The following is a 25,519-nucleotide window of genomic DNA, read 5'->3' as shown; positions in this document are numbered from 1 at the left end:
AAAGAAATAGGTCCACAGACTGACATCAAACATCAAACCACGTCGAGGATCTGTTCCAAAATCTAGTGAGCTGACTTGCTGTCTACTACTTACACTACTGCACTCTAAAAACTAATTCAGGGGCCCTTTAGTTATTACTTAAATATATATATATATATTGTTGTGAAATAAAAAATCAAGTTCTGAAATGCTGTTAGACTTTTTATTTGTAATTGTTATTTTATTGAGCTTGGATGACACACAAATTATGCCTATTGATTCGATATACTATCATGACTTGTCATAGTTTAACATTTTCATTTAATCAAAAATGTATTTAATTTTAAGTTCTGTTAATGTAAAATACAATCTGATGACGTGTAAACGTGTTTTATTGTTTTGAGTTGTATGAACACTTCTTTTAATTTAGACGAACTTAAGTTCACTGAAACTGGGCTGGGATTTATATTTCCCATCATGCTTTGCCCATGGCACTTGAAAGGGAGAGTAAATGCTAAAATTAAGTGTAATATAATGTTTTTTGCACAATGGTGTTATTTGATTAATGGTGAGGGAGATTTAGCAGTAATTAGTGTTTTGTTATGCTAATTTAGAAGAGTTTCTGTTAATGTGGGTTTATGGAGATTTACCATCATGGTGACAAGCGGTGCTTGGTAAGTTCATGTTACTTACAAATGCGTTTTATTGTGTCCAAAAAGCGTCTTCACCTTACTTAAAACATTATGTTGGATCAACTTAAATAGTTGCATTCATGTTGACAATTATTAAGTTCATGTTACTTATAAATGTGTTTTTATTGTGGCAAAAGAACGTCTTCACCTTACTTAAAATGTTATGTTGGATCAACTCAAAATATTGCTTTGAATTAATGTAATTCTCCCAATTGGCTTAAGTTAAAAATTCTAGTGGAAAACGTTAACATTTTTTTTTTTTTTTTTTGAACCAATGTTTTATTTTTTTAGAGTGTGTTCAAAAGTTTGAGGTCAGAAAGATTTTTTTTAATAAATACTTTCAGGATTCAGCAAGACCAGGGAAGCCTTAAATTGATCAAAAATGACAGTAAAGACATTCATAATGTAACAAATAACTTACATTTTGAACTAAATGCTGTTCTTTTGAACTTTCTATTCATCAAAGAATCCTGAAAAAAATGTTTCACATTTTCTACAAAAAAAATTAATAAATAAATAATGCAGCACTTAATAAGTACTGATAATAAGAAGAAATTGTTTTTGAGCAGCAAAGCAGCATATAAGCATTCACACTTGTAGTTCTGTTCTCTTGGTTCTTTAGGTACAGACCAAAAAAAGAAAATAATACAGGTTCGCATTTTTAACACCAAACCTAAATATACAAAACAAAAACCAGCTTTTATGACCAAACATTTAAAACAATGTCGTGTGTGCCACCTGACAACTCATGCAGAGCATACAAAATGTGTCAAAACAGCACCTGAATTTTCTCCTTTGCACACACAAACAAAGACCTGCTGCAAGGAGATGGGAGTTCCGACACCTTTACAGAACTGAAATGGGCAACATAGTGCCTAATTTGAAGAAAAGAACCAAGTATAAGCATTCTGGTTGCCTTTTTAGGGTTGCATGTTGTGACATCACTTCCTGTTTTTGTTCGTTTAGATGTCTTTAGTCCATGTTGCATGCATATTTCAGTTGAACCGCATCAGAGTTCATTTGGAAGCGGTTTAAGACTCTCTGAAAAGTCCGCTTTTCAGGTGCGTGAACCAGGGTTCACACGACAGCATTCACACTTAATCATATAATCCCACTAACAGAGCAATCGCACCAGAGTTTGTTTTAATCGAGGTGTGAACACACCCTTAGAATGATTTCTGAAGGATCACGTCACGTGACACTGAAGACTGGAGTAATGGCTGCTGAAAATTCAGCTTAGTTTGCCATAACAACAAATTACATTTTTAAATTTATTTTAAATTGTAATAATATTTCACAATCTAACTTTTTTAGGGCTGTTACTAATGATTATTTTGGTAATCAAGTAATCAGTCGATTATTTTGATGATTAATTGAGTAATCAGATTTTTTTGTAATAAAAATTGACCTAAGCCTTTAAAATGATTTAAAATACATATATAATAATAATAGGAAATAATATTTGGTTCAAATAAACAAGAATATGTGGACATCAAAACATGCCAACTCAGAACAAGCTTTTATTTTGAAAACGCAATGAACAGTTTGCATATTTAGAAAATATTGATGTATTCTCCTGTGTTGGCGTAGATTTATAAATTATTTATCCTGCTGAAAGAGGCCACAGCCACCAGGGAATACCGTTTCCATGAAAGGCTGTTAATGGTCTGCAACAATGCTTAGGTAGGTGGTACGTGTCAAAGTAACATCCACATGGATGGCAACACCCAATGTTTCCCAGCAGAACATTGCCCAAAGCATCACACTTCCTCCGCCGGCTTGCATTCTTCCCATAGTGCATCCTGATGCAATGTGTTCCCCAGGCAAGCGACGCACATGCACCCAGCCATCCACATGATGTAAAAGAAAACGTGATTCATCAGACCAGACCACCTTCTTCCATTGCTCTGTGGTCCAGTTCTGATGCTCACATGCACACTGTTGCTGCTTTCGGCGGTGGACAGGGGTCAGCATGGGCACCCTGACTGGTCTGCGGCTATGCAGCCCCATACGCAACAAACTGCGATGCACTGTGTATTCTGACACCTTTCTATCAGAACCAGCATTAACTTCTTGAACAATCTGAGCTACAGTAGCTCGTCTGTTGGATCGGACTGCACGGGCCAGCCTTCGCCCCCCAAGTGCATCAGTGAGGCTTGACCGCCCATGACCCTGTCGCCGGTTCACCACTGTTCCTTCCTTGGACCATTTTTGATAGATATTGACCACTGCAGACCAGGAACACCCCACAAGAGCTGCAGTTTTGGAGATTCTCTGACCCAGTTGTCTAGCCATCACAGTTTGGCCCTTGTCAAACTCACTCAAATCCTTACGCTTGCCCATTTTTCCTGCTTCTTACACATCAACTTTCAGGACAAAATGTTCACTTGCTGCCTAATATATCCCACCCACTAACAGGTGCCATGATGAAGAGATAATCAGTGGTCATAATGTTATGCCTGATCGGTGTGTGTGTGTGTGTGTGTGTGTGTGTATATATATACACACATATATATAATGTTTTTAAAAGAAGTTTCATCTGCTCACCAAGGCTACATTTATTTAATTAAAAATACAGTAAAAAACAGTAATATTGTGAAATATTATTACAATTTAAAATAACTGTGTACTATTTAAATATATTTGACAAAGTAATTTATTCCTGTGATGCAAAGCTGATTTGCTGCTCAATAAACATTTATGATTATTTTCAATGTTGAAAACAGTTGTGTACTTTTTTTTTTCAGGATTCCTTGATGAATAGAAAGTTCAAAAGAACAGCATTTATCTGAAATACAAAGCTTCTGTAGCATTATACACTACCGTTCAAAAGTTTGGGGTCAGTAAGAATTTTTATTTTTATTTTTTTGAAAAGAAATTAAAGAAATGAATACTTTTATTCAGCAAGGATGCATTAAATCAATCAAAAGTGGCAGTAAAGACATTTATAATGTTACAAAAGATTAGATTTCAGATAAACACTGTTCTTTTGAACTTTCTATTCATCAAATAATCCTGAAAAAAAATATTGTACACAAATATTTTGTACAATTGTACACATTAAATGTTTCTTGAGCAGCAGAACAGCATTTTAGAATGATTTCTGAAGGATCATGTGACACTGAAGACTGGAGTAATGATGCTGAAAATTCAGCTTTGCCATCACAGGAATAAATTACTTTGTGAAATATATTCAAATAGAAAACAGTTATTTTAAATTGTAATAATATTTCACAATATTACTGTTTTTTACTGTATTTTTAATCAAATAAATGTAGCCTTGGTGAGCAGACGAAACTTCTTTTAAAAACATTAAAAATCTTAGTGGTTCCAAACTTTTGGACTGTACTTTATATGATTTTAATATATTGTGCAGCCTTAGAAAACGGTCTAATAACGAGGTTCATAGATTTTCGTCTATGGAATGCGCCACTTCCAGTATTTTTCCGGTTAATCGACACGGGTAAATTGCAATCGAGGATTTTTTAAAATCGAGTCCTCGAATTTTATCGAGGAATAGTGACAGCAATACTATTGTTAATTAATTTTTACTCTACTATATTTTGAAATAAATGTAGCCTTTGTGAGCATTAAATACTTTAAACATTAAACATTTTCAAATCTTATCCAAACTTTTAAACGGTAATGCAACTGATTGAATCTTAAAACATGTACTACTAAGCAAGGCTACGTGTTGTTTATCTGGCAATTTTGTGCAAAATCAGATGATTAATGATTCCCACCACAAACAACCAAACAAAATTTGTTTCCCAGAAAGAATTCATGACTGGGAGCTGTCCCAATCATTCCATGCCAGTACATCTAAAACAGGCCTACAGCTAAACATCAGTACACAATTGCGCAACTCGCGAAATACAAGCCACGGCCAAAACTTCTGAATGAACATTCCACCGCACCAGGCAACGGCACTTGCATCGATGGCAACCAGATGTAAACAGCTGAGGGCGCGATGGTCTGCTTAATGCTTTAAATGACAGCTATGTAACTGTTGCAATTACGCTGAATGGCGAGCAATCCCTCACGTCCAAAATCATCTCAGATGATCTGTTTCAACATAAACGCTGACTGATGAGTTGATTGTCTCCCGAGCAATCAAGACAAAACCTTGTAATTAAGGTACAATTATTGCTTGACTCTTTTTTGAGTCAGATATCCTGGGGCGTTTTCTAATTTGGGGGATTGAATAAACTGAATAAAATCCAAGATCTTACAGACAGGGTCAAAATTACACACACACACACACAAAAGGACAAAACAGCAGCTATGCAGTAAACTCGATGACCACAAGGTGTGATAAAGGTCAAAACACCAACATTAAAATTCCTGAAACTCCACCCACTGTGATAATCGTACCGGCAGTTGGGATCTATCTGAACACAAATAGAGTTGCAAACTCTGCGTTCTGTTCGCATTGAGCCATAAAACATAGATTCCTCCCAGTTCTTTGGAAATGCTCATGGTTTCCATAGCTGATATAAAACAGAGGCGAATATGTGCTGATGTCATGGAGAGCTTGTGCCTGCTGTCCTGATGATGCAACAATGGCCCAGCCCCTTCCATAAACAATCTGTCAATCACAACTTGACCAGCCTCGGCACAGCTGGAATTTTTATTAGACACATTCTTCCAATACCATAAAACACCCATAACAGGCATCCCTCCACAGTATAAATCCACATTCAAAGTGTTATTGAGGGCATAATAACACTTGGCTGTTTCAGTAAAACTTTAGAATAAGGTCCTATATTAGTTAATGTTAGTTAATGCATTAACCAACAATGAGCAATACATTTGTTACAGTACTTATTAAACGTTGTTAATTTTAGTTAAAAAAAAAAAAAAAAAAAACTGTTCATTGGTAGTTCATGTTATCTTAGGTCCATTAAATGATAATATTAACATATACAAATTTTATAATAATAATAATAATAATAATAATATGAAATAACAGTAATTTAACTAAGATTAGTAAATTATTTAAATGTCTTTTTCATTGTTAGCTCAGGTTAACTAACGTAGTAAATGTTAACAAATGAAACCTGATTGCAAAGTATAACCATATTTTCTTTTTATTTTACAAAATGAATTATAGTAAACTTATGGAAGCTTGTTTCTGCCACTAAATAAAAAAGGTAATTGCGACTTTTTATCTCACAATTCTGCCTTTTTTCTTGCAATTCTTACTTTTTTTCCCTCAGAATTGCATGATATAAACTCGCAATTGCGTGTTATAAAGTTAGAATTGTGAGAAATAAAAAAAATTGCATGTTATAAAATCAGAACGGCCCGATATAAACTCACAATTGCGTTATAAAGTCAGAGCTGCGAGATGTAAACTCACAATTGTGTTATAAAGTCAGAACTGAGGGATATAAACTCACAATTGCATCTTATAAAGTCAGATTTGCGAGATAAAAAGTCGCAATTATCTTTTATTCCGCGGTGGAAACAAGCTTCCATATAAATTTGTAACATTATCTGCAAAGTCTCTAAATTAAGGGAACCTTTGGTTACACTTTATTTTTAATGTGTCCTTGTAATTACAGAATTGAGTATTGAGTAATATTAATCAAAAACATGTTCGTACAATAGGGTTAGTTGCTTGTAATTATGCATAATTTACTGTTTCTGCTAGAGTACATGTAACATATACACTGAACAAGGACACTGTAAAATAAAGTGTTACCGAACCTTAACAGTCATGGCATTAATAACAGTAGCCAAATTGCAGTAGAATCATTTGTGAAGGATGCAGGGACTAAATAAATGACTTCACAAATAAGATTTTCTGTTCATGACATATAAATGCAGACTAGCACACTTACAGAAGGCAGAACGGACGGCTTCAGTACAGCGAGAGTGATTTTGGTCATTTTGCCATCGTAAGTCAATCCCTCCATCTCCACGGTGTGGAATTTATCCTCCGCCTCTGTACCCAAACACACCTGAGAACACAGGTGAAGATGTGCATGTGAGAGGGGAAACTGCTTTGTTAATGTGAGATTATTTCAAATAACACATCTATAATATGGATCATTTGCACAATGATGATGAATACTGACAACAACATTACCATTAGATCTATTCCAAGTGGATAATTCTACAGATACTCATACAATAATATTATAGAACTGAATGCAATGTTATAGAACAGAATGATGAAAGAAAACAGAATGTGATCAGACCAGAATAGAATGTTATTCTTTAGAATAGAATAGAATAGAATAGAATAGAATGGGCTGTCCATGACTAAAAAGAAGGATGATACTTAATACTATGAACTTTAAAGTTTTTTAACAATAGGTAAGAGAATTCAGAGTTAAATATCCATAAATAACAATTAATAATTTTAATGACAGTTCAATAATTAATCTTCCTCACCGCCTTGAGTGACAGCTGATGTTCAGCCTCATCATCATCCAGCTCAACTTTGTACTCTTTCTTATCTGCTTTCAATGAGCAACCTACAGGAAGACGGCAAAACTTGTGTTTAATTCAATAATGTTGTAAACGTGATGCAAACTTTAGGAAAATCCCTCCTCAACGATCCCACATACTATACAACCTCTTAATACAGGGAGTAGGCACGAGATCATAGCAAACAAATGGGGAAAATAAACACTCATAGTCATATTGTCCTTAAAAAAATAGCATGGAAATAGCATTATGTTTATATTAACATGAGGCGAGAAACAAACAAAGGCACGAGGCTAGCTGCATTAGCCACAACTCCTTTATTACACTGCAATACTGCAGCAGACGCATGTATATAATATATTGCATGATAGTATATTATTGATCAACGCACATATATGATTATGCAACATGAGGTTTTATTTCAGCTCACCAAACAAATACATCTGAGGTCGGCTGAGGTCTTTAATGTTATCCTCCATTTTTGCGCCACAGAAGGTCCTGTTAATCGTTGTTCCGGCGTGTGGATTGACAATTGAACGGACGAATGAGAGTGCTACAGTGGGCGGGCTTTTGGATGTATCATCCAATCGCATGCACCCTTGGTGCTTAAGTAAACTGCCCGTTTTCTTTTTCTTGCTTTCAATATCTCATTTATCCGCCAGATGACGCCCTATAATAAAATATTCGGTATATTTGTCTCTTTTCAGACGTCCATCCCTTCTCCAAACTGCTTATCGGCTCAACCGTTTTTCCCTAAATAAAAATTTGTTTTTTTATAATAAGCTAAATGTTGTACTATGATTAGATGTATGATTTAATCCAATTTGACATCCATTCCAAATAATAAAAATAATGGCACATTATTATTATTATTATTATTATTATTATTATTATCATTATTATTATTATAACACTTGGAATTTTAATTTTTTAAATTCTAGACCATTTTTAATTAACATAAATTATAAAACTGATCTGAGATCAGTTATTATATTAGCCGTAAGTTCCAATAAAGATACATTATTGTAGTAATTTATTAATTTGTAGCATTTATTTTGTTTACCAACCATCCTGTAAACACTTTAACAAATGAAATTTTAAGACATTTAAAGTAAATTCTACTCATTTTTTATGAACATAAATTATAAAACTAATTTGGGATCAGTTACAACTATATATTAATTTTTGGTTTCGAAACAATGGCGTAACGCTGAAATTATACGTCACTTGGTAAGTTTTTAAAACGCGCTCCAAAGAATTGATTCGAAAGATCAAAAGATTCGTAAAGTGTTCGAAGCTTCGTTTCGGCTGCAGACTCTCTCAGGCAACAGACGCCTCGTAGTTCACTAGGCCATGTCGCTCTTCGACTATTTATTAAACTCTTCAGAGGATTTACTTGATTTCCTATTCACAAGAACAAAGGTTTTTGCTTTGTTAGAGGTGACAGCCATAAAAAAGGACGAAGATAATCGCTTCCACCCTTCATGCAGGCGCTTGGCGAAAAGGGCCATCTTGAAAGAAAACAGTTCAAAACAGGCAGCACTTTAACGTGAGTGACCCGTATACACACAGAGACATGCCGGTCTGATGACACACCCCAAAACACATGCATGCCTGTCGGATCTCAGAGCTCTCTGTAGTCTCTGGGCCCTGTCAATACTTTGCTTAACATTCACACAGACAATTCCTTCTCAAATCCTCAAAAGGAGATTGGAAAATCATGTTTAGAATGGGGAATTTATCAACTTTTAATTCAGTGTAGGCCTATCTTTTGATATAAAATTGCATTAGTGGATGTTCATGTTATGGATCATGTTGTGTCATAATACAGGGATTTGTCATATTAAAAAGTGGATTTAGTGAATCTGTTGAAAAATGTGTTTTAATGGTCAGTGCTGATATCTATAAGCAGAGATAAAATTACTGAAATATACATTACAATATTTAAACATTTTTCTACTAGCTAAATCATCTCAAATTGGTCAAAAATGAAACCCAGTGTATCATATCTGATACATTAATTTTTAAGGCTTTTAAGTAATCAACATGATTAAAATTAAAAAAAATTAAAACATGCTGAAAATTAAAAACGTGTTGTACGGCTTGCCTTCAGTTGTCTGGTTATACTTTTCTAGAAAGTAAAAGGTCTTGAAAAAATGTTTTTGCTGTGGAATCTTTACTGAGTTTTATAAAGTAAACGTAAGAATAACTTTTATATTGTTAGTAATATTTCAGAATGAACATTTTTTGGACTGAATCAACTTAAGTTTACTTGATTATATATTTTTTGAATTTTTTTTAGAAAAACAATATGATACAACAGGCATTTGAGTGATTTGTATACCTCTCAATCATCATTGTATTGCATTGTATTTATGTTTTTCTATAGAGCTTTGATCATAAAACTAAGCCTTTAAATATCTTATTAAGACACTGTAAGATATAGAGTGACGACTAATATTTATATGCATTTTATGAAAGAAGTCTGCTATATGTCATAAAGTTCTCATTGAAGCTATCGGAATTTCATCTTACGTTTTTGGCCATAACAACATCTGCACCATATTATTGCTCAGTTTGGGTTCTGAATAAAATTGATGTGTTTTTTGAGTTTGAGCTCCATATTCTCAATATACCAGACTATATGAGCCACAAAAGCCTGATAAAAACACATATGCAGTTTTTTTTATTTTCTGAAGTTTCAATTAGCTGTATATATATATATATATATATATATATATATATATATATATATATATATATATTATAATATTTATAATAAAATGTAAAAAATATTTTTCAGGCTTTAAAGGGTTAATGTGTCTGTCTTTTGTACTTTATTATAATGATGAGAAATTCAGTTCTTAGATATTTTCCCAACTTCTCACTTTCACAGAAATGTTTTTTCCAGACCTGTATCGCTTTCTGGAAGAGAACCAGCTATCTGATTTTCACAAACGCAGAAGAGCAGATCAGCGATTTAGATGTGTCAGTAAAACGACATGTATATCAGTTGTTTTTGTGTGTTGCTTTCCTTTGGTGATGCTTTTGACGACCCGGCATTTGGCAGAGATTGTTCCACGGATGCTGTGGAAAATCCTTTTTATGCTACATTAAATTGTATAGCGAATGTCCCGTGGTACTCCATTCTTTGCTTGATAAAAAGAAATGTTGGCTTTTATTGAATTCTCTGGTGGGACTAGACACCTAGACATCACTTCATCTATATAAGATAAAAATAAAGCATGTCAATACAGTCTATTTTCAGCACACCATGATATTTCAATGAAGGACAGGAGTTTGAAAAAAAGATACAGTTACAAAATGGCCAAATACTGGCTGATATGTCAGTCTTCTACTAATTATTATTTGCATTAGCTGCCAAATGAAACTGTTGAAACTGACATGAGATGTATGGATTATTGTATGGATAATGCATTGTGCTTTTCACATTTTCGGCCTAAAGCCCTTTGTTAGAGTTGTTTGTATCTTTAAAGGGTTAGTTCACCCAATAATTAAAATTTTGTAATTACTTACTCACCCTCAAGTTGTTCCAGACCTGGGGTGCGTTTCCCGAAAGCATCGTTGGTGAACCATGCTCGTAAGTCCCATTGAACTCTATTGGTAACGACAGAACTTGCGACCATAATTCGCTTCGGGAAACGCGCCCCTGTATGAGTTTTTTCTTCTGTTGAACACAAAAGAATATATTGTGAAGAATGTTGGTAATCAAACAGTTGACGGTAGCCATTGACTTCCATAGTAGGAAAAAAAAATACTATGGAAGTCAATGGATTGGTTTGGTTACAAACATTCTTCAAATGTGTTCAACAGTAGAAAGAAACTCATACAGGTTTAGAACAACATGAGGGTGAATAAATGACGACAATAAATGGGTGAACTATCACTTTAAGGACTGTGTTTACCCTTCTGTCTGTGTTTGGAAAATGCAGTGTTGGATCTTTGAACTGTTGGACATCAATGTAATCTGAAAATGTAGACGTATTATGAAGAAGTGGAGGCCATATAGGTCATATTGGTTTGTAGCGTCTGTGAGATAAACGGGAGCCTGTCTAGGAACATTGAGTGAGATAGGAAGTGAGATATTTTAACCTCTCGCTTCTCGCTCATCTTGTGTGGCAACATTTTATTGGATAAGGTGAGGGCCCCCAGGTAGATACGGTAAAAAAACATAAAGGCACATCATGAGGAAGAGAAGCTCAGAGCACCTGTGGCCAAACACAATAGAGATTTTTCGAAAACAGAGGCAGAAAGGAATTTCAGCAAAATGAGCCAAGTCACGTCGCAGTGGCAGAATAGACAGGAAGATGAAAGCGGCTGGAAGACTGACAGAGGAAATGAGGGTAGAAGAGGCGTCACCGCGGCAACCGACTCACACTGACAGGATCTTAACCAGGCGAGATGGCATCAAACTTGACTAAACAAACTAGGAGCGTGATGGCTAATAAAACAGACATTGTCGTTCTGCTTAGGGTATAGTCTGGAAAATTTAACCACTCACTTTATAATAGAATTAATATATTGCTTAATATACTATACTTTACTTGAATTCTAATGAAATCTAGGGGTATTTTTTAAATATATGCAATTCAAAAGTTTGGGGGTGATAAGTTGTTCTTAAATGTCTCTCATGCTCGCCAAAGCTAGTAAAAACAGTAATATTGTGGTGATTATATTGTGAATATTATTACAGTTTAAAATAACAGTTTTCTATTGTAATATATTTTAAATTTTTATATTTTCTTTGATGTAATTCTGAATTTTCAGCATCATTACTTCAGTCTTCAGTGTCACATGATCCTTCAGAAATCATTTTAATATGCTGATTTGCTGCTCAAGAAACATTTCTGATTATTATCAATGTTGAAAACAGCTGTGCTGCTTAATATTAAAAAAAATAACTGATAAAATGTAAACGTGCACCTTGAATGCTTTGGATAAAAGTGTCTGCCAAATGCATGAATGTAATATAAATGTATTTTTGTGGAAACTGTGGTAATTTTATTTTCAGGATTCTCTGATGAAGAGAAAATTCAAAAGAACAGAATATATTTGAAATAGTTCATGTAAAAACGCCTTTACTGACACTTTTGATCAATTTAATGCATCTTTTCTGAATAAAAGTATTAATTTAAAAAACATCGGTAACACTCAGTAAGGTTAATGTATTAACTAACATGAAATAACATTGAGTAATACATTTGTTACAGTATTTATTAATCTTTGTTAATGGTAGTTAAAAATACAGTCGTTCATTGTTTGTTCTTGTTAGTTCACAGTGCATTAATTAATGTTAACAAATACAACTCTTGATTTTAATAATGTATTAATAAATGTTGAAATTAAAGGGTTAGTTCACCCAACAATGAAAATTATCCCATGATTTACTCAGTTCTATTAAAAATATACTTTTTTGAGCTTCAAAATCTTGGGTACCATTCACTCCCATTATAAAGCTTGGAAAAGCCAGAATATTTTTAATATAACTCAGATTGTGTTGGCTGAAAGAAAGTCATATACATTTAGGATGGCTTGACCATGAGTAAATTATGGGATAATTTTCATTTTTGGGTGAACTAACCCTTTAACATTAACTAAAATTAAAAAATACTGTAGAAGTACTGTTAATTCTTAGTTAATGTTAGTTAACCAATGTTAACTAATGAAACCTTATTGTAAAGTGTACTGACCCCTTACTGACCCCAAACTTATACTTGTATTAGTGTGTGTGTGTGTGTGTGTGTGTGTGTGTGTGTGTGTGTGTGTGTGTGTGTGTGTGTGTGTGTATGTGTGTGTGTTTGTGTGTGTGTGTGCGCGCACATTTTTGTGATTTATGAGGACACAAATTTGTATAATGACATGGGCATTACACTGGTATTACGATGTAAACATGAAATATGAGGACATTTAACGAGAAAATAGCTTTAAAAACATACTAAACAATGTTTTATTAAAAATGTAAAAATGCAGAATGTTTTCTGTGATGGGTTGGTTTAGTGGTAGTGTAGGGGGAGAGAATGTACAGTTTGTACAGTATAAAAACCATTACGTCTATGGAATGTCCTCACTTTGATAGCAAAACAAACCTGTGTGTGTGTGTGTGTGTGTGTGTGTGTGTGTGTGTGTGTGTGTGTGTGTGTGTGTGTGTGTGTGTGTGTGTGTTCTTTAAATGTCTTCTGTAATTTCAAAAACAATTTCCGAGATTTTAATGTTTAATTTACCTGCCCTAGAACTAAATTGGATCATGATTATGTGTAATGAATTTTAAAATGAGCTAATCACACAAATCCAACAGTATTATTGTTCCCGTTGAAAGATGCATGTTGTGTTCCCGGCCTATGGTTGGCGCAACTGCTGGTTGTTTTTTGAAAGCCACAGGCTGTGGAGAGCCATAATCAGTTTACAGCTTTAGCATTTCCTGGGAGATGCAGTCGTGTGTAGAACAGAATGTAAAGGCTCATTTACTGCGAATAAAACTGCTATGATTCCACGTCCCCTCCCTGGCTTACGTGGGTATCACTCCTCTGTGAGAACCAATGAGGAAACTCCTGTTTTGACTGCTGTTTTGGCTCACAGAGATCCCATCAGTTGTTTACGCCCCTACGGTATCTGGGTGGACATGGTTGATGAATGCTTTCAAAATACGTGTCAAGAACTTTGTTTTTTGTATACAACTGCAATCACAGGTTCTCACCATAAGGTGACAAATGATGATTTGGACTAAAATTAGGTAGTAAAATTTAAAAGAGATGCGTGTAATTTTTTTATAAATGTTAAAATAAGCCATTTGTCGGTTGGTTTACCAAAAAAATTATAAAAAACCAATTGCATGCAGCTGTTCGGTCATTATTTCTGGAATCGTCTGTTCTGTAGTTGTGCAAAAATGACACACTTGGAGATTATACTAAAGTAATTTCACAGTGGAGGAAGAAGAAAAGTCTTAGAAGTCACAATTCTTTTTTAATATAAAACACCTTTAAACGTCACGTCATGAAGAATCCAGAGAGAGCGCCTCCAAAGTTGCTTCCAAAGTGCGTTTTAGGAAGGACTCCGGCTTGACAGAACTAACAGTTTTTAGTCCATCTCTTCATACAGGAAATGTAGAGAACATGCAGCACAAACACATCTTACAAAGTCCAAAGGAAAAGAAAACAAAAACACAAATAAAAAGAACAAGAATGAACGAGTCTGGGGTTGAGTCAGTCTCCTTGATGCCAAATGGCACGTAGACAGCCGTCTCGATGGGTGAAATTCATCAGACAGCTTTGCGGTTTTGGGTTGGAAAGGACATAGCCCGTCCCTCTCTTAGATGGGTAGCTGAAGAAAGAGGAACGAGAATGGAGCGTAAGGGTCGAGATTCAAATGACCAGTCAGATTCAGGTGGGAATGAAAATGTAAACTGGGTGTGCTTGTGTTTTGTTTTGATTCCACTTTAACTGGGAATACATTAGGGTTTTTGCTTCACGCCAAGACTTAAATAAGCACGTTTCTGAAAAATGCTGATAAACAAATCGGTTTAATCTGAAATGAATCTAGCGATTTTTAACTCGGGCTCAAAGCTGATCCTGTCAAAAATCATTGAAATCGAATAGATTCTTTCCATGTATGATTGGAAAAGACATTTTTACAAAGCAAGATCTCAAAAACACGTATGGCGTCGTATACAGATGCTCTTGAGTCCGAGTGAGAATATCAAAGATCCACCCAATTTAAGGTCTAATCGGCGTCCTATAATGTACTATAAAATCCTTTCTCAGTTAACTAGCACACTCATCAGAGTTGTAGGTCAGACCACAGATGCGACTGAGGTGACGGACGTCACCTTGTTGTCTTCGGCCCAAGGCTGTAAGTTCTGCAGGGCGTAAAGCGAGGAGTTGTGTAGGCAGAGAGGGTCTTGTTGGAGCGGTTGACTCAGGGTCTTCTGAAAGGCCTCCTGTTGTAGCTGCAGCATCAGACGGTTGGCTTGCTGTCGCTCAGCCTCTCTCTCCTCAGCGGTCTGCCTCCTGTCATCAGAGACGCATGATTGAAGTCAACATGATGTGCAGTGACAGAGACCCTTTTCAAATACAAAAAAGCGGATTATGTCAACTAACATGTTTATCTAGTGCAGGTCCTAGGCTGGTTTTAATTACCTTCAGAGATCTGAGCTCTCCGCATACACAAAAGAGATGTCATGCCTTTGTGAAAAATAACAATGTGTGCGTTATGACTAAAGTCATTTTGAATGAAACATGAATGTTAATGGTTCTGTACGTTTAATAATGCCTTGAACGCACACGTGAGGAGCCTATTGGAGCTGTCAGATGTGAATATTATTATATAACAGTACATGACAAAACAATGAATAAATATTGGTCCGGAGACCGGATGATATATACTTTGATAGATTGGATATGATTAATCTTTCTACCAGCTGAATTCATTTTAAAGGGATAGTTCACCCAAAAATTCAAATTTTCATTGTATGGACAAACAACCGTATGAAGAAATTAAGTCGTGCAGGTTTGGAACAACATTAATATATGATAAAAGAATTTACATTTTTGGGCAAACTATCTCTTTAACATCACATTCTCGATAAATGTATTTAATTTGAATGTATAAAAGTACATAGAACTATGTAACTAAATATAATTTTATGCCAAAATGGTTCTATATAAGGAGAAATGTCTTAAATTATTGCATGATACTTTCATGTTTAATGGGTTCTTTCAATTTTTTTTCTAGTGACTAAGTTTACAAACTTCTTAATTCATCAAATTGAATTGAAATTAAAAAATGAATTAAAACAAAACTAATTAAAACTAAATCCTACAAGGATCTATATGAAGCGCCTGACAGAACCCTTTAAATTTCTTTAGAAGCTTTTTCTTCTAAGAGTGAGCGATGCAGAAAACAAATGCTAATGCAAAATGTTTTGTCGAGTGAATTATATTGATTTTATTAAAAGTCAAAAATATGATTTAATATCTCACATGGTTGCACCGACAAAAGTATTTTTAAGGATAACAGTAGCTCCTTACAGTAACAAAACTACATATTTTTAGAGACACGTATAATTTAAATGCATATATATTTTAGACCATCACCATTTATTTATAATGCCATATTTGAATATTTTATCACATTTAAGATGATAAATGGTTCATGTGTGATCCCGTACAGCACGGAAAATGCAAACAAAAACAGCTAAAAACAAATGAGTGCTGCATTTCACGTCAGGTTTTCCAGTTTTATCGTGATGTATAATATTCGACTGTAGTCTGGAGACACTTTGAGAATGAAGGATGTATTTGTGTGTCGATCGTACGTGTAACAAGCCTGTGATCAAATGAGCCAAGTGCAATCACATTACTGTGATGCATTTAGCTGCGTGTGACGTGTGGCTAATGGACGCCGGGCGGCAGGTACGGAGCAATGATTTAGACCCACATGGTGGACAGATTTTGTCAGGGATGATAAAGTCTTTAGACTGTATGATTTTCATGGAGGCCTTCATTTTGAGAGCAATTGTGTTCAATGGTTTGGTAGGTATCCAGTAAGATTTACCAGAATTTCGTTCCTAAGAGGCCAAGCAGTGCAAATTCAACAGTCCGGAGAAGTGCCCTCGCTAATGAACGTTTCCCAGCAGCTTTCAGCGGATACAGATAATTGTTGAATTAAGTTGAGCTCCATAAATATTGATGAGTAGGCATACTGAAACAACCATAATAAATTTTTATTTGTTAAAGGCCATGACTCAGCTTCATTATAAATAAATCACGTTGAGCCAGCTCTTGTCTGCCTATTGCAGCCTGTTGGTAAAACCAAAGGTAAGTAAGCCTGCTCTTAATTAGATTGGGCACTTATTTGCTCCAAAAGAGCCAACAGCAAAAGCTTGAGTAGATTATGGGGAAAGGATGGACATGCGCTCAATTATTCAGAAGAATAGCTTCTGTACTGCATGGACAGCAAGTTTCCACAGAGCCTTTTAAGAGCTTCAATGTTTCTGCTTGGTCAAGGCAATTGGTGTCCAATATAAAATAAATAAACAAATAAAAATGCAAACTCTGCAAATTCACAGTAGTATTATTTTCCACTAGGCCTTCGCTTAAGCTCATTTCTTATAGCTTCTATTGGAAATATATATATCTAATCATGTATTGCCAACAAAATATTAATTATTTGAAAGCCTTTGATTCAGATTAGTTCTGTCAAGTGATTAATCGCGATTAATCGCATCCAAAATAGTTTGTGTTTACATAATATATGTATAATATATAATGTGTGTATATACAGTATATACATGTAAATATTTCTTAAATATATACATGCATGCATGTGTATTTATAGATGCATAATAAATATACACAGTACGCCTATATTATGTAAACCAACTATTTTGGATCGATTAATCACTTGACAGAACTAATTCAGATATAATTATTTTCAGAAAAGTCGCAGGATTTTAGTTATGTTACTAACCACAAATACATAAAGACTATCAAAGGTAGCACAATAAAGTTTTTTTTTTCTTTTTTTTTTCGAAAGAATAAATAAAGAACAATATGGATGAGTTCTAACATTTCTAATGGAAGGTCATTTTAAAATGTGTGCATACATTCATTTAGTTCAAAATGGGATCCATTTTTTTACTGATTGGGATTGAACAGGCGGGCATGTTAAAAAATAAAGCCTATATTTTCACTCACCTCCATTTTGTTCTTCTGTTCTGAAACCAGGTTTTGACCTGAGCGTCTGTCATCTTCAGGGCCTTGGCGAGCGTGGCGCGCTCCGCAGACGCCAGATACTTCTGCCGGTGAAAGCGCTTCTCCAGCTCACAGATCTGCACTCGGCTGAACGACGTGCGCGGCTTTTTCCTTTTCGGCGGAGTTCGGTTCTGGTACGGATGACCGATCCGTCGTGTCACGGAGAACGGTGAAAGAGCTGCTGAAAGAAAAACAGTAATTGGGCGTGAGTAGGCCTTTATGTGAAAAATATTTGCATTCGGTAACACTTTCAGTAGGCCTAACATAACATTCACGCAGAGCCATTAAATAATGCTTAGATATGCTAATTGTAAATGTCTTTAAATTTGGATGAGAATAATTTTATTATATAGCTAAAGTTATTATAAAGTGGTATCGTTTAAAAGTAAGTTATTATAAATTGTTGTTTTCATTTTTTCTTTTTTTCTTTTTTTTTTTTTGTGGTCATAACAGTGTAAGTAAATGCATGGTCAGTAGGGCAGAATCAAACGCTGGGTCATTACTGGTGTGATGGTCCTGATCTCACTGAGCCTAGATGACATATTCTGAAATATGTATTTAATGAATCAAATAATAGGCTATAATGGCGCGATCTTTAGAAGTTCTTAACGACGTTTTAAACAAAACGCAAACGTTTTATGTGATTTATATTAGTGATTCGTTTTTGTGATCGGTTCGATTGGCATACCGTTGCTATGGTTACCTCCGAACGCGACAGTTTTTAACTTCAGCACATGGACACAATGTAATTCAGGTTTATCTAGCAGCAGCAGCAGCAGCAGTGAACTCGGGTTCATTTCTCACTCAACCCTTCTGCAGGCTATCGGTTATGCATTATTCATGGTTTTACAACAGAGATCTTGATTTTTTGCATTCAGCATTCTTTGTATGTATTCATTTGATTTTCTTTTCACCTTTCCCCTCCTTCCTGTAATTTTTTGCCACTAATATTTGTAGTGGAAACAGCTTTGAATAAGTGATGTGACCTTTTATAAAAAGTAAGACTATATATCAGAAACATTTTGGAGTCCTTAAGTGGACTAAACGATTCCCAGACATGGTGAAATAAGGATGTAACCACATATTCAGGAATAAGTAGACCAAATGTCATAAGAATCAACCATTGGAAAAGCCCATGAATTGTGTCCCTAACATGTCTGTGGAGGTTACACAGCTGAATATAAATGTATATAAGTTTCTATGTCCATATTGTTAATATAATAAATTAACATAATGAGAATATGATGTGTGTGTATGTGCTGCAAAATGAATTCAACACAGTATCAGTGTGGGTACACTGTAAAAATAAATATTTTCATGATTTGTTATCACAACATTTTTTCTTTTGTCAAATCAACTTAATTAATGTGATTCAGATAACATAATATTTTGAGTTTCTGTTGATTAAACCAATCGCTTTCATTGTTTTAACTCAAATTTTTGATTTCAATGAAATAACTTTAAGTTAAACCAACAATTCTTTTATATATATATATATATATATATATATATATATATATATATATATATATATATATATTAGACATGTCACAACAATTAATTCCGGTATTGGGAAAAATCTGTTTGTTTAGTACAATAGAAGCCCAATATGGAAAATCTAAAGAAAATGTTTACAAGGACAGTATCTGTTTATTGTTGTGTATGAGTTGTAATACAGAATTTTCTGAAAAGAGAATGTAAAAGAGAGAGATTAATTATTATATGCCTTAGATCATTATTTTAAATTACATTACAAGTTCACATATAGATGAATAACTTGTCCATCATAAAATGAAGAAAAACATGACATTAAGGAACTGATGACAAATGACAAATAATCGGAGAACATTCAGCACTCCACTGCAGAAAAACCTGTTTTTGACTAAACCAAGAGAGTGACCTTTGACCAAGATGTTCTGTGATCTTGTGGCTGAACTTGGGTCTTGCAGTGATTGCCTGGCCATGTGTGAAGACCGAGAGAGAATTTTCTGTTTGGCAGGTTGGAGTTCAGATAATACCATGTTAGAGATCTGGTAAATGTCTGTTCTTGGCGACTCAACTACATTCATTCACGTTCTGGTGTAATTGAAGATTCGCTGCTGTGCTGTCGGTGGCTCACGGAAGAACTTCTCAACAGTTCACACAGCAGTCACGCTGGGATTCCTGACATGAGGTCAGGCTGACATTGAATCTGTTTTGGTCCACCTCAGAGATGCGGCTTAATTTTGTGACTGATAATAAAAAATAAGGTGTCATGATTTATTTATTTAGATATTTTATTTTGATCAGAACATTCCCAATGCCTAGATCATTAGTTTATTTGTCATATTTTATTAGACAAGCTAGTAAAAAGACTTCTGATTGGATTAAGCGCAAAGACTCTTCATTCCTGTGCGTAATTGGATTTGATTGCTTTTAATTAAAGCGCTGATCTTGAGTGACAGGCGGCACGCGTCATCATCAATTAAGCACACGGGTAATGTTCGGTCGGATCCCAGACCGTTTGAGATCAAAATTCTGTTTATATATATATATATATATATATATATATATATATATATATATATATATATATCTTCTATGTATAAGATGATACACTTTACACTTTATGACTCCGTGGCTATGTGTGATTTTTATTTTCTTTCTGTCGATGTGATGTCACAGCTTGATCGGTGTTATTTTTTCTTTTCTACCATATGTCAGGTGTGCAGATTGCAGAACAAAACTAATAACAAATTTCCCAGAAACACTCCTCCGCAGATACATATGTGGGTCAAATGGAAACAAAAACAATCCCCGCGTATTCACTCTCGACAGCAGAGGGAATTCTAAATGATAAGTCTGTGTAATAAAATTTATGGTGAGCACATCAAAAAATCAAAGCTTGCCTTAGAGAATATGCGGCCAGTAATAAAATCAGTTATACGTGATATCACCTTCATGCGACAGCGCCTGCCTTTCCCATTGCGAATATTACCTTTGTAGAAATCTAATAAATATACATGTAATGGATTCAAAGCGCGATATTGAAATATAACATGGGCATTTGTCGCTATTTACGCGCAGTGAGGCAAAACAGAATGTGCCTTTAAATTTCCCCTCATGCTGGGAATTGAAATATCGAATAAAATAAAATAATTGTCAGGAAAAGCCATAAACCGTCCGCTCAAGAGCCTAGACACTGTCACCATGGCTACACGGCCTCGTCTCAGTTTCATAATCATTTGTATTTATGGGTGGGAAAGATCATTATTGTCATTTCAGATTGAGGGCCATCCACATGCAATTTCATTTTCCAATTTCTCCAAGGCCAGTCATATCAGATTACGACCATCACCTGCCCCATGTTGTGATGCAGCTGGACCCAATAGCCCCCACCACCAGCGTAATATAAATAAATTTACCTACTGATGAATATACTGTTATGTGAATCAGTGCAAGTGGCTGTGTTTTTTTTTTTGTTTTGTTTTTTTTTTGCAGAGCGCGCGCGGAAGCAGATACAGGCACTAAACAGAAGTCTGAATTGGGATATCAGATTCTGGCATTGTGTATATTTGAAAATGGTCTATTAAAGCAGCTATTTTGCTTACAGAGTTGTATTTAGCCTCCTTGCACGTCGCAGTTGTCACCAACGCTGTTAAACAGGAACAGAAAAGCCGTGCGTAAAGGCCGCGCTCCGCCACCATCGCCAGAGCACCTGTGTTTATTGACTTGAGAGCGACTGATCTGTTTATGCATTTCTGGATTTTTATAAACTTGCAAACTGCCAAGGAGTCAATTAACAAAAGAACATGTGGTATAGCCTTTCATCGCCTCCCAATCCGGCATGATATGTCCGGCCTGCAGTGCATATCGAGTCTCAGGCCTGTCCGTGCACCTATACGCGCCCTGACACTTGTGGTGAAATGCAGACATGCAATTCAAGCTGACGGAGAAAATAACTGGAAAAAGAGAAATCTATTCCAGACAGGCATCGTGACTTTACAAGACGTATGTGCGTTATGACTAATAACCAAATTAATTGCAATATTTAAACTATTATTATAGCTTATAATGTAAATGTCTTTCAGCATTCAAGTTTCTTGACGCAAATTCTGTGATTTCAGCAGTTAGGCTACATTATTTTGTCTTTGTATATATATATATATATATATATATATATATATGTATATATGTTTATTTATTTTTATATCATATAATGTTTATATATTTATATGCTGTACAGTCAATTTCTTTAAAAATAAATAAATAAATAAAAAATAAATAGGCCTTGCGTTTGTATCCAGCGCAATTCAAAGGCTCGCAAGAGATAAAATATAATAAACGAGTGGCCCAAAGTGACTATGAGTAAAATTGATAAGCATATTTACAAAAGAGCATTTGCAGTTGACATATCATTCTCTCATTTGAATAATTAATGAGAATAGAGCGGAATTCTGAATATTTAATGCGCAGAAATCCATATTCTTCTTCATTTTCGTCTCACTATGAGTGACGTCATTTGAAGACGCGAACTGACCGAAAGGAAAACTGAGGAGGATGTTACACGGCTGCAGACTAGACATATCCATGCAACGATATTTTCGTATTATTATCTGGAAATGACTTTATTAAAATATAAATTTAAAACTATATTTGAAATACTTATATAGCCTACATAAATAAGTCTTAATAATACAAACATATTAATCTAATTATAATAATAATAAAAGATCATCGTTTCCTTCTCTGTAATCATACACAGGCTAAAGGCTGTATTTTTCTTCAGAAGCGCGTGCTTTTTTCGTCCCACTTGGAAATGTTATCCAAAATCGTCCTCTGTTGGATCTCTATTGGTATTATGTTTGCGTAGATTAAAACGATTTGTCAACATGCCATTACGCATCAGTACTGGCTGTGACATACTGGCAACATTGAGCTCCCTGCAACACTGTATCATGATTCATTTGTCCTAAAGGCCCAGAGAGACAGTAGCTCAAGAATACAGACGTGACTTGGTGTCATAAAACCATTCCACAAGAAATTGTGATTTTGAAAGCCACTGTGTTTTTATGAGCAACACACACACACACACACACACACACACACACACACACACACACACACACACACACAATATCTACAGGCCGAGATGATGCTGGTGCAACACCATGGGCTATCTCAAATAAAACGGAATTATTGTGAGCGTGCTGCATGCTTTAAAAGATTGTCTCTTCAGTTTTCACATGCTGTAAAGCTATAGTGACGTGTTTAGAGGATTTCCAATATTAATTCAAGCGCAATAAAAAGACGTTAGACATCAAGTGTTTTTAGCAAGAAAATGTCTACAGCAATCATCAACCTAAACATAAACACTAAAATAATCGATAACACTTTATTTTAAGGTGACGTAATTACATAATAAAAGTAAATGATGCATAATTACAACTAACCCTAAACCAAACCCTAACCGTAACTCTATAGTTATGTACATGTAGTTAATTAATATTACTCAGTACTTATTTGAGTAATTACAATGTAACTACGTCACCTTAATATAAAGTGTAACCAAATAATCTTCTTGACTAAAGTTAGAAGGCATTTATTTTAAATTAAAAAATAAAATGATCTTGAAAATTCTGTAAGGCTAAAGTATTTTTCTGCATATAGGCCTATATAATTATTTTATATGCAAATATGTTATTATATTGAAACATGAATATTGCATTTTCATGGTAAAATATCGTAATGCATTGAAATATTTCTTTAACAAACGGCACAGAGTCAAAGAAAGGGGAAATGGGGACCTGAAAGGGTCTTTTAGCTTTGAATTTCTGCTATGATATTTTTAATTCGTTGCTTACAGCAATAATATTCTTTATTCTTGTTATTATGAGATTGACTCTTCTCTTTTTAAAAGGAGCAATACAATAGGCCATATATGTAAGTCATTTTGTATTTAAAAAAACGTAGCTTTTTTTTTTGTTTAGTTTTGTTTTTGTTTTAGCCCATTTTTTTTAGCATGTTCTGCTATTAATTAGACTGCCGCTGTTTTTACAACAGCATTTTTTTATTATTAATTTATGAGTTTAATTTAGGCTGTGAGAAATCATTGGAAAATCTGCAGCAATTTACGTTTAATCAGCAATTAAAAATGTAAAAGACGTTCATTCAGTTTTCTGAGCGAATGAAACCATTTTCTCAGTGTAGCAGACAACATTGACCTTAAAAGTCAGCAACAAATGAATTGTCCGTCTTCGTTGATGTTAGTAATAATTATAGCCTGCTTTCTAACATAAGCAGAAAACCGGGACGTATAATCCAGTCTTACCGGTCAGCCGATCTTTCGCAAACCTTCTGCTGCTCTCCATCCAGGGGAACGTGAAGCTGTGGGGACTGCCCATGCTGGAGACCGTGGGCACGGTGGGCATCCCCGCCGCGATGCCCGGTGGATGGGCGGTTGTCGGCGGGTGATGTGCGGGTGGCATGGGTCTGTGGGCCGGGACGCGGATGACACCGCCTGCATTCCCTGAGTTCACGTTAACGTTCATATTCATGCTCACATTCATGTTCATGTTTACGTTGTAGGAACCTGCCAGTCCGGCCGCCATCGAACAGGCCGGATTGTACACGCTGTTGTAGCCGTTGGAATAGACGTTCGGGGCGAGCGCGTAGTCCGGCTCGCCGGTTCGGCTCGGCAGCATGCAACTGCTCGGCTGATCGGAACCATTGAGAATCTGATCTATTCCAAAGCTGATGGGTTCGTGCTGCTGGTGGGTCTGGTTCACCTCTTCGATTCCCGTGTGCTCCATCGTCGCGGGTCTGTTGCACACAGATGTTTAATTCCTAAAATTTACGGTTTATTCCCAGAGGTGTATAATTTATTATTTTTTTAAAAAACAAATATTCTTCCTTGAAGTGCTCAGAGCTCGTGGAATTTATATCGCTGCCATTTGATGTACAAAAACAACGAAGAACAGAAATCACAATGACTCCTTCACGATAAAATCAACGTTATCCAACACTTTCTTGCATTGCGTCTGGCTCTTTTTCAGTTCCATGATGATGCCTAAAAAAGCGACTCGGCGGTGGAAAGGGTTCCGCGCTCACTGTTAAATCCCGGAGTGATGAGTTGCCAAGTTGTAGCAAACAAACCCGACGCGTTTCTGGAGTGGTGCTGTACCTCAGAAAGGCGCACGGCCCAGACTTGAGCTCATCGCTGTTATCTAAAGTGAAGTGTTAACTGTCCGATACGTGCGTATTAATTGTCGCGAGCTGAAAACGTCCTGTTCGCGCTCCTCTTGAAGTGATTTCGAGCAGGTGAGACAAACCCCTTCTGCCCAAACTCTGTCACGCGCCTCTCCATTGGCTCTTGCGCACTTCTGTAGAGACAATGCCTCGCGCCCGCACCCCTCTCTTAAAGAACCCGCTTCTGTTTTTTTTTTTTTTTTTTTTTTTTTTTTTTAATAACAGGGCTGTTGTTTTACAGCTCACGTTTAAAAATTAAATGTTTCGTGCAGTGTAGTGTAATTATTAAAAAAGCTTTGGTAAGTAGTTTGGCGAAATCTTATAGGCTATCCTATTATTGTTTCTTTCAAAAAGTGATTTTCTGTTTAAATTTTATTAATATTATTTCTTTGGTGTGCCAAATTAAACTCTGTG

At 35.3% G+C, this 25,519-nt stretch overlaps 2 protein-coding genes across 5 annotated transcripts in view; both read right to left on the bottom strand.

Annotated features, from left to right (window-relative positions):
• The window catches only part of npm1b (nucleophosmin 1b), a 38,911-nt gene extending 31,244 nt beyond the window's left edge, over positions 1 to 7,667 (bottom strand). The window contains exons 1-3 of the mRNA XM_048163769.1: positions 7,540 to 7,667; positions 7,074 to 7,156; positions 6,518 to 6,637 (exon numbers count right to left, since the gene is read on the bottom strand). Of these exons, the coding sequence (XP_048019726.1) occupies positions 6,518 to 6,637; positions 7,074 to 7,156; positions 7,540 to 7,588 (252 nt within the window). The 5' untranslated portion in view covers positions 7,589 to 7,667. The remainder of the gene's footprint in view (positions 1 to 6,517; positions 6,638 to 7,073; positions 7,157 to 7,539) is intronic.
• Positions 7,668 to 14,070: 6,403 nt separating this feature from the next.
• tlx2 (T cell leukemia homeobox 2) lies at positions 14,071 to 25,296 on the bottom strand. 4 transcript variants are annotated; one of them, XM_048164573.1, is made up of 4 exons: positions 24,189 to 25,286; positions 17,822 to 18,059; positions 14,953 to 15,133; positions 14,071 to 14,447 (listed from the first exon to the last, which is right to left on the bottom strand). In XM_048164573.1, exons 1-4 carry the CDS (start codon positions 24,667 to 24,669, stop codon positions 14,436 to 14,438), a joined length of 912 nt encoding a protein of 303 aa, XP_048020530.1. In that variant the 5' UTR covers positions 24,670 to 25,286; the 3' UTR covers positions 14,071 to 14,435. The 4 variants fall into 4 exon arrangements, with proteins under 4 accessions (XP_048020530.1, XP_048020529.1, XP_048020528.1 ...); XM_048164572.1 differs by having other exon boundaries at positions 14,071 to 15,133; positions 17,822 to 18,056; positions 24,189 to 25,292; XM_048164571.1 differs by having other exon boundaries at positions 14,071 to 15,133; positions 24,189 to 25,290.
• Positions 25,297 to 25,519: the final 223 nt, after the last annotated feature.

This window comes from Megalobrama amblycephala, linkage group LG17 (genome assembly GCF_018812025.1).
Source record: "Megalobrama amblycephala isolate DHTTF-2021 linkage group LG17, ASM1881202v1, whole genome shotgun sequence".
Taxonomy (NCBI): Eukaryota; Metazoa; Chordata; class Actinopteri; order Cypriniformes; family Xenocyprididae; genus Megalobrama; species Megalobrama amblycephala.
The sequence above is the reverse complement of the archived record's forward strand: the minus strand, read 5'-3'. Positions and strand labels throughout refer to the sequence as shown.

Excerpts from the sequence above, each read along its gene's own strand:
- tlx2 (XM_048164571.1), bottom strand. The coding sequence starts at position 24,669 with ATGGAGCACACGGGAATCGAAGAGGTGAACCAGACCCACCAGCAGCAC. Across the intron at positions 18,060-24,188 it reads TGCGAAAGATCGGCTGACCG|CAGCTCTTTCACCGTTCTCC; the intron begins GTAAGACTGGAT and ends TTTTTCTTTCAG. Across the intron at positions 15,134-17,821 it reads AACAGAAGAACAAAATGGAG|GAGGCAGACCGCTGAGGAGA; the intron begins GTGAGTGAAAAT and ends CTCTGATGACAG.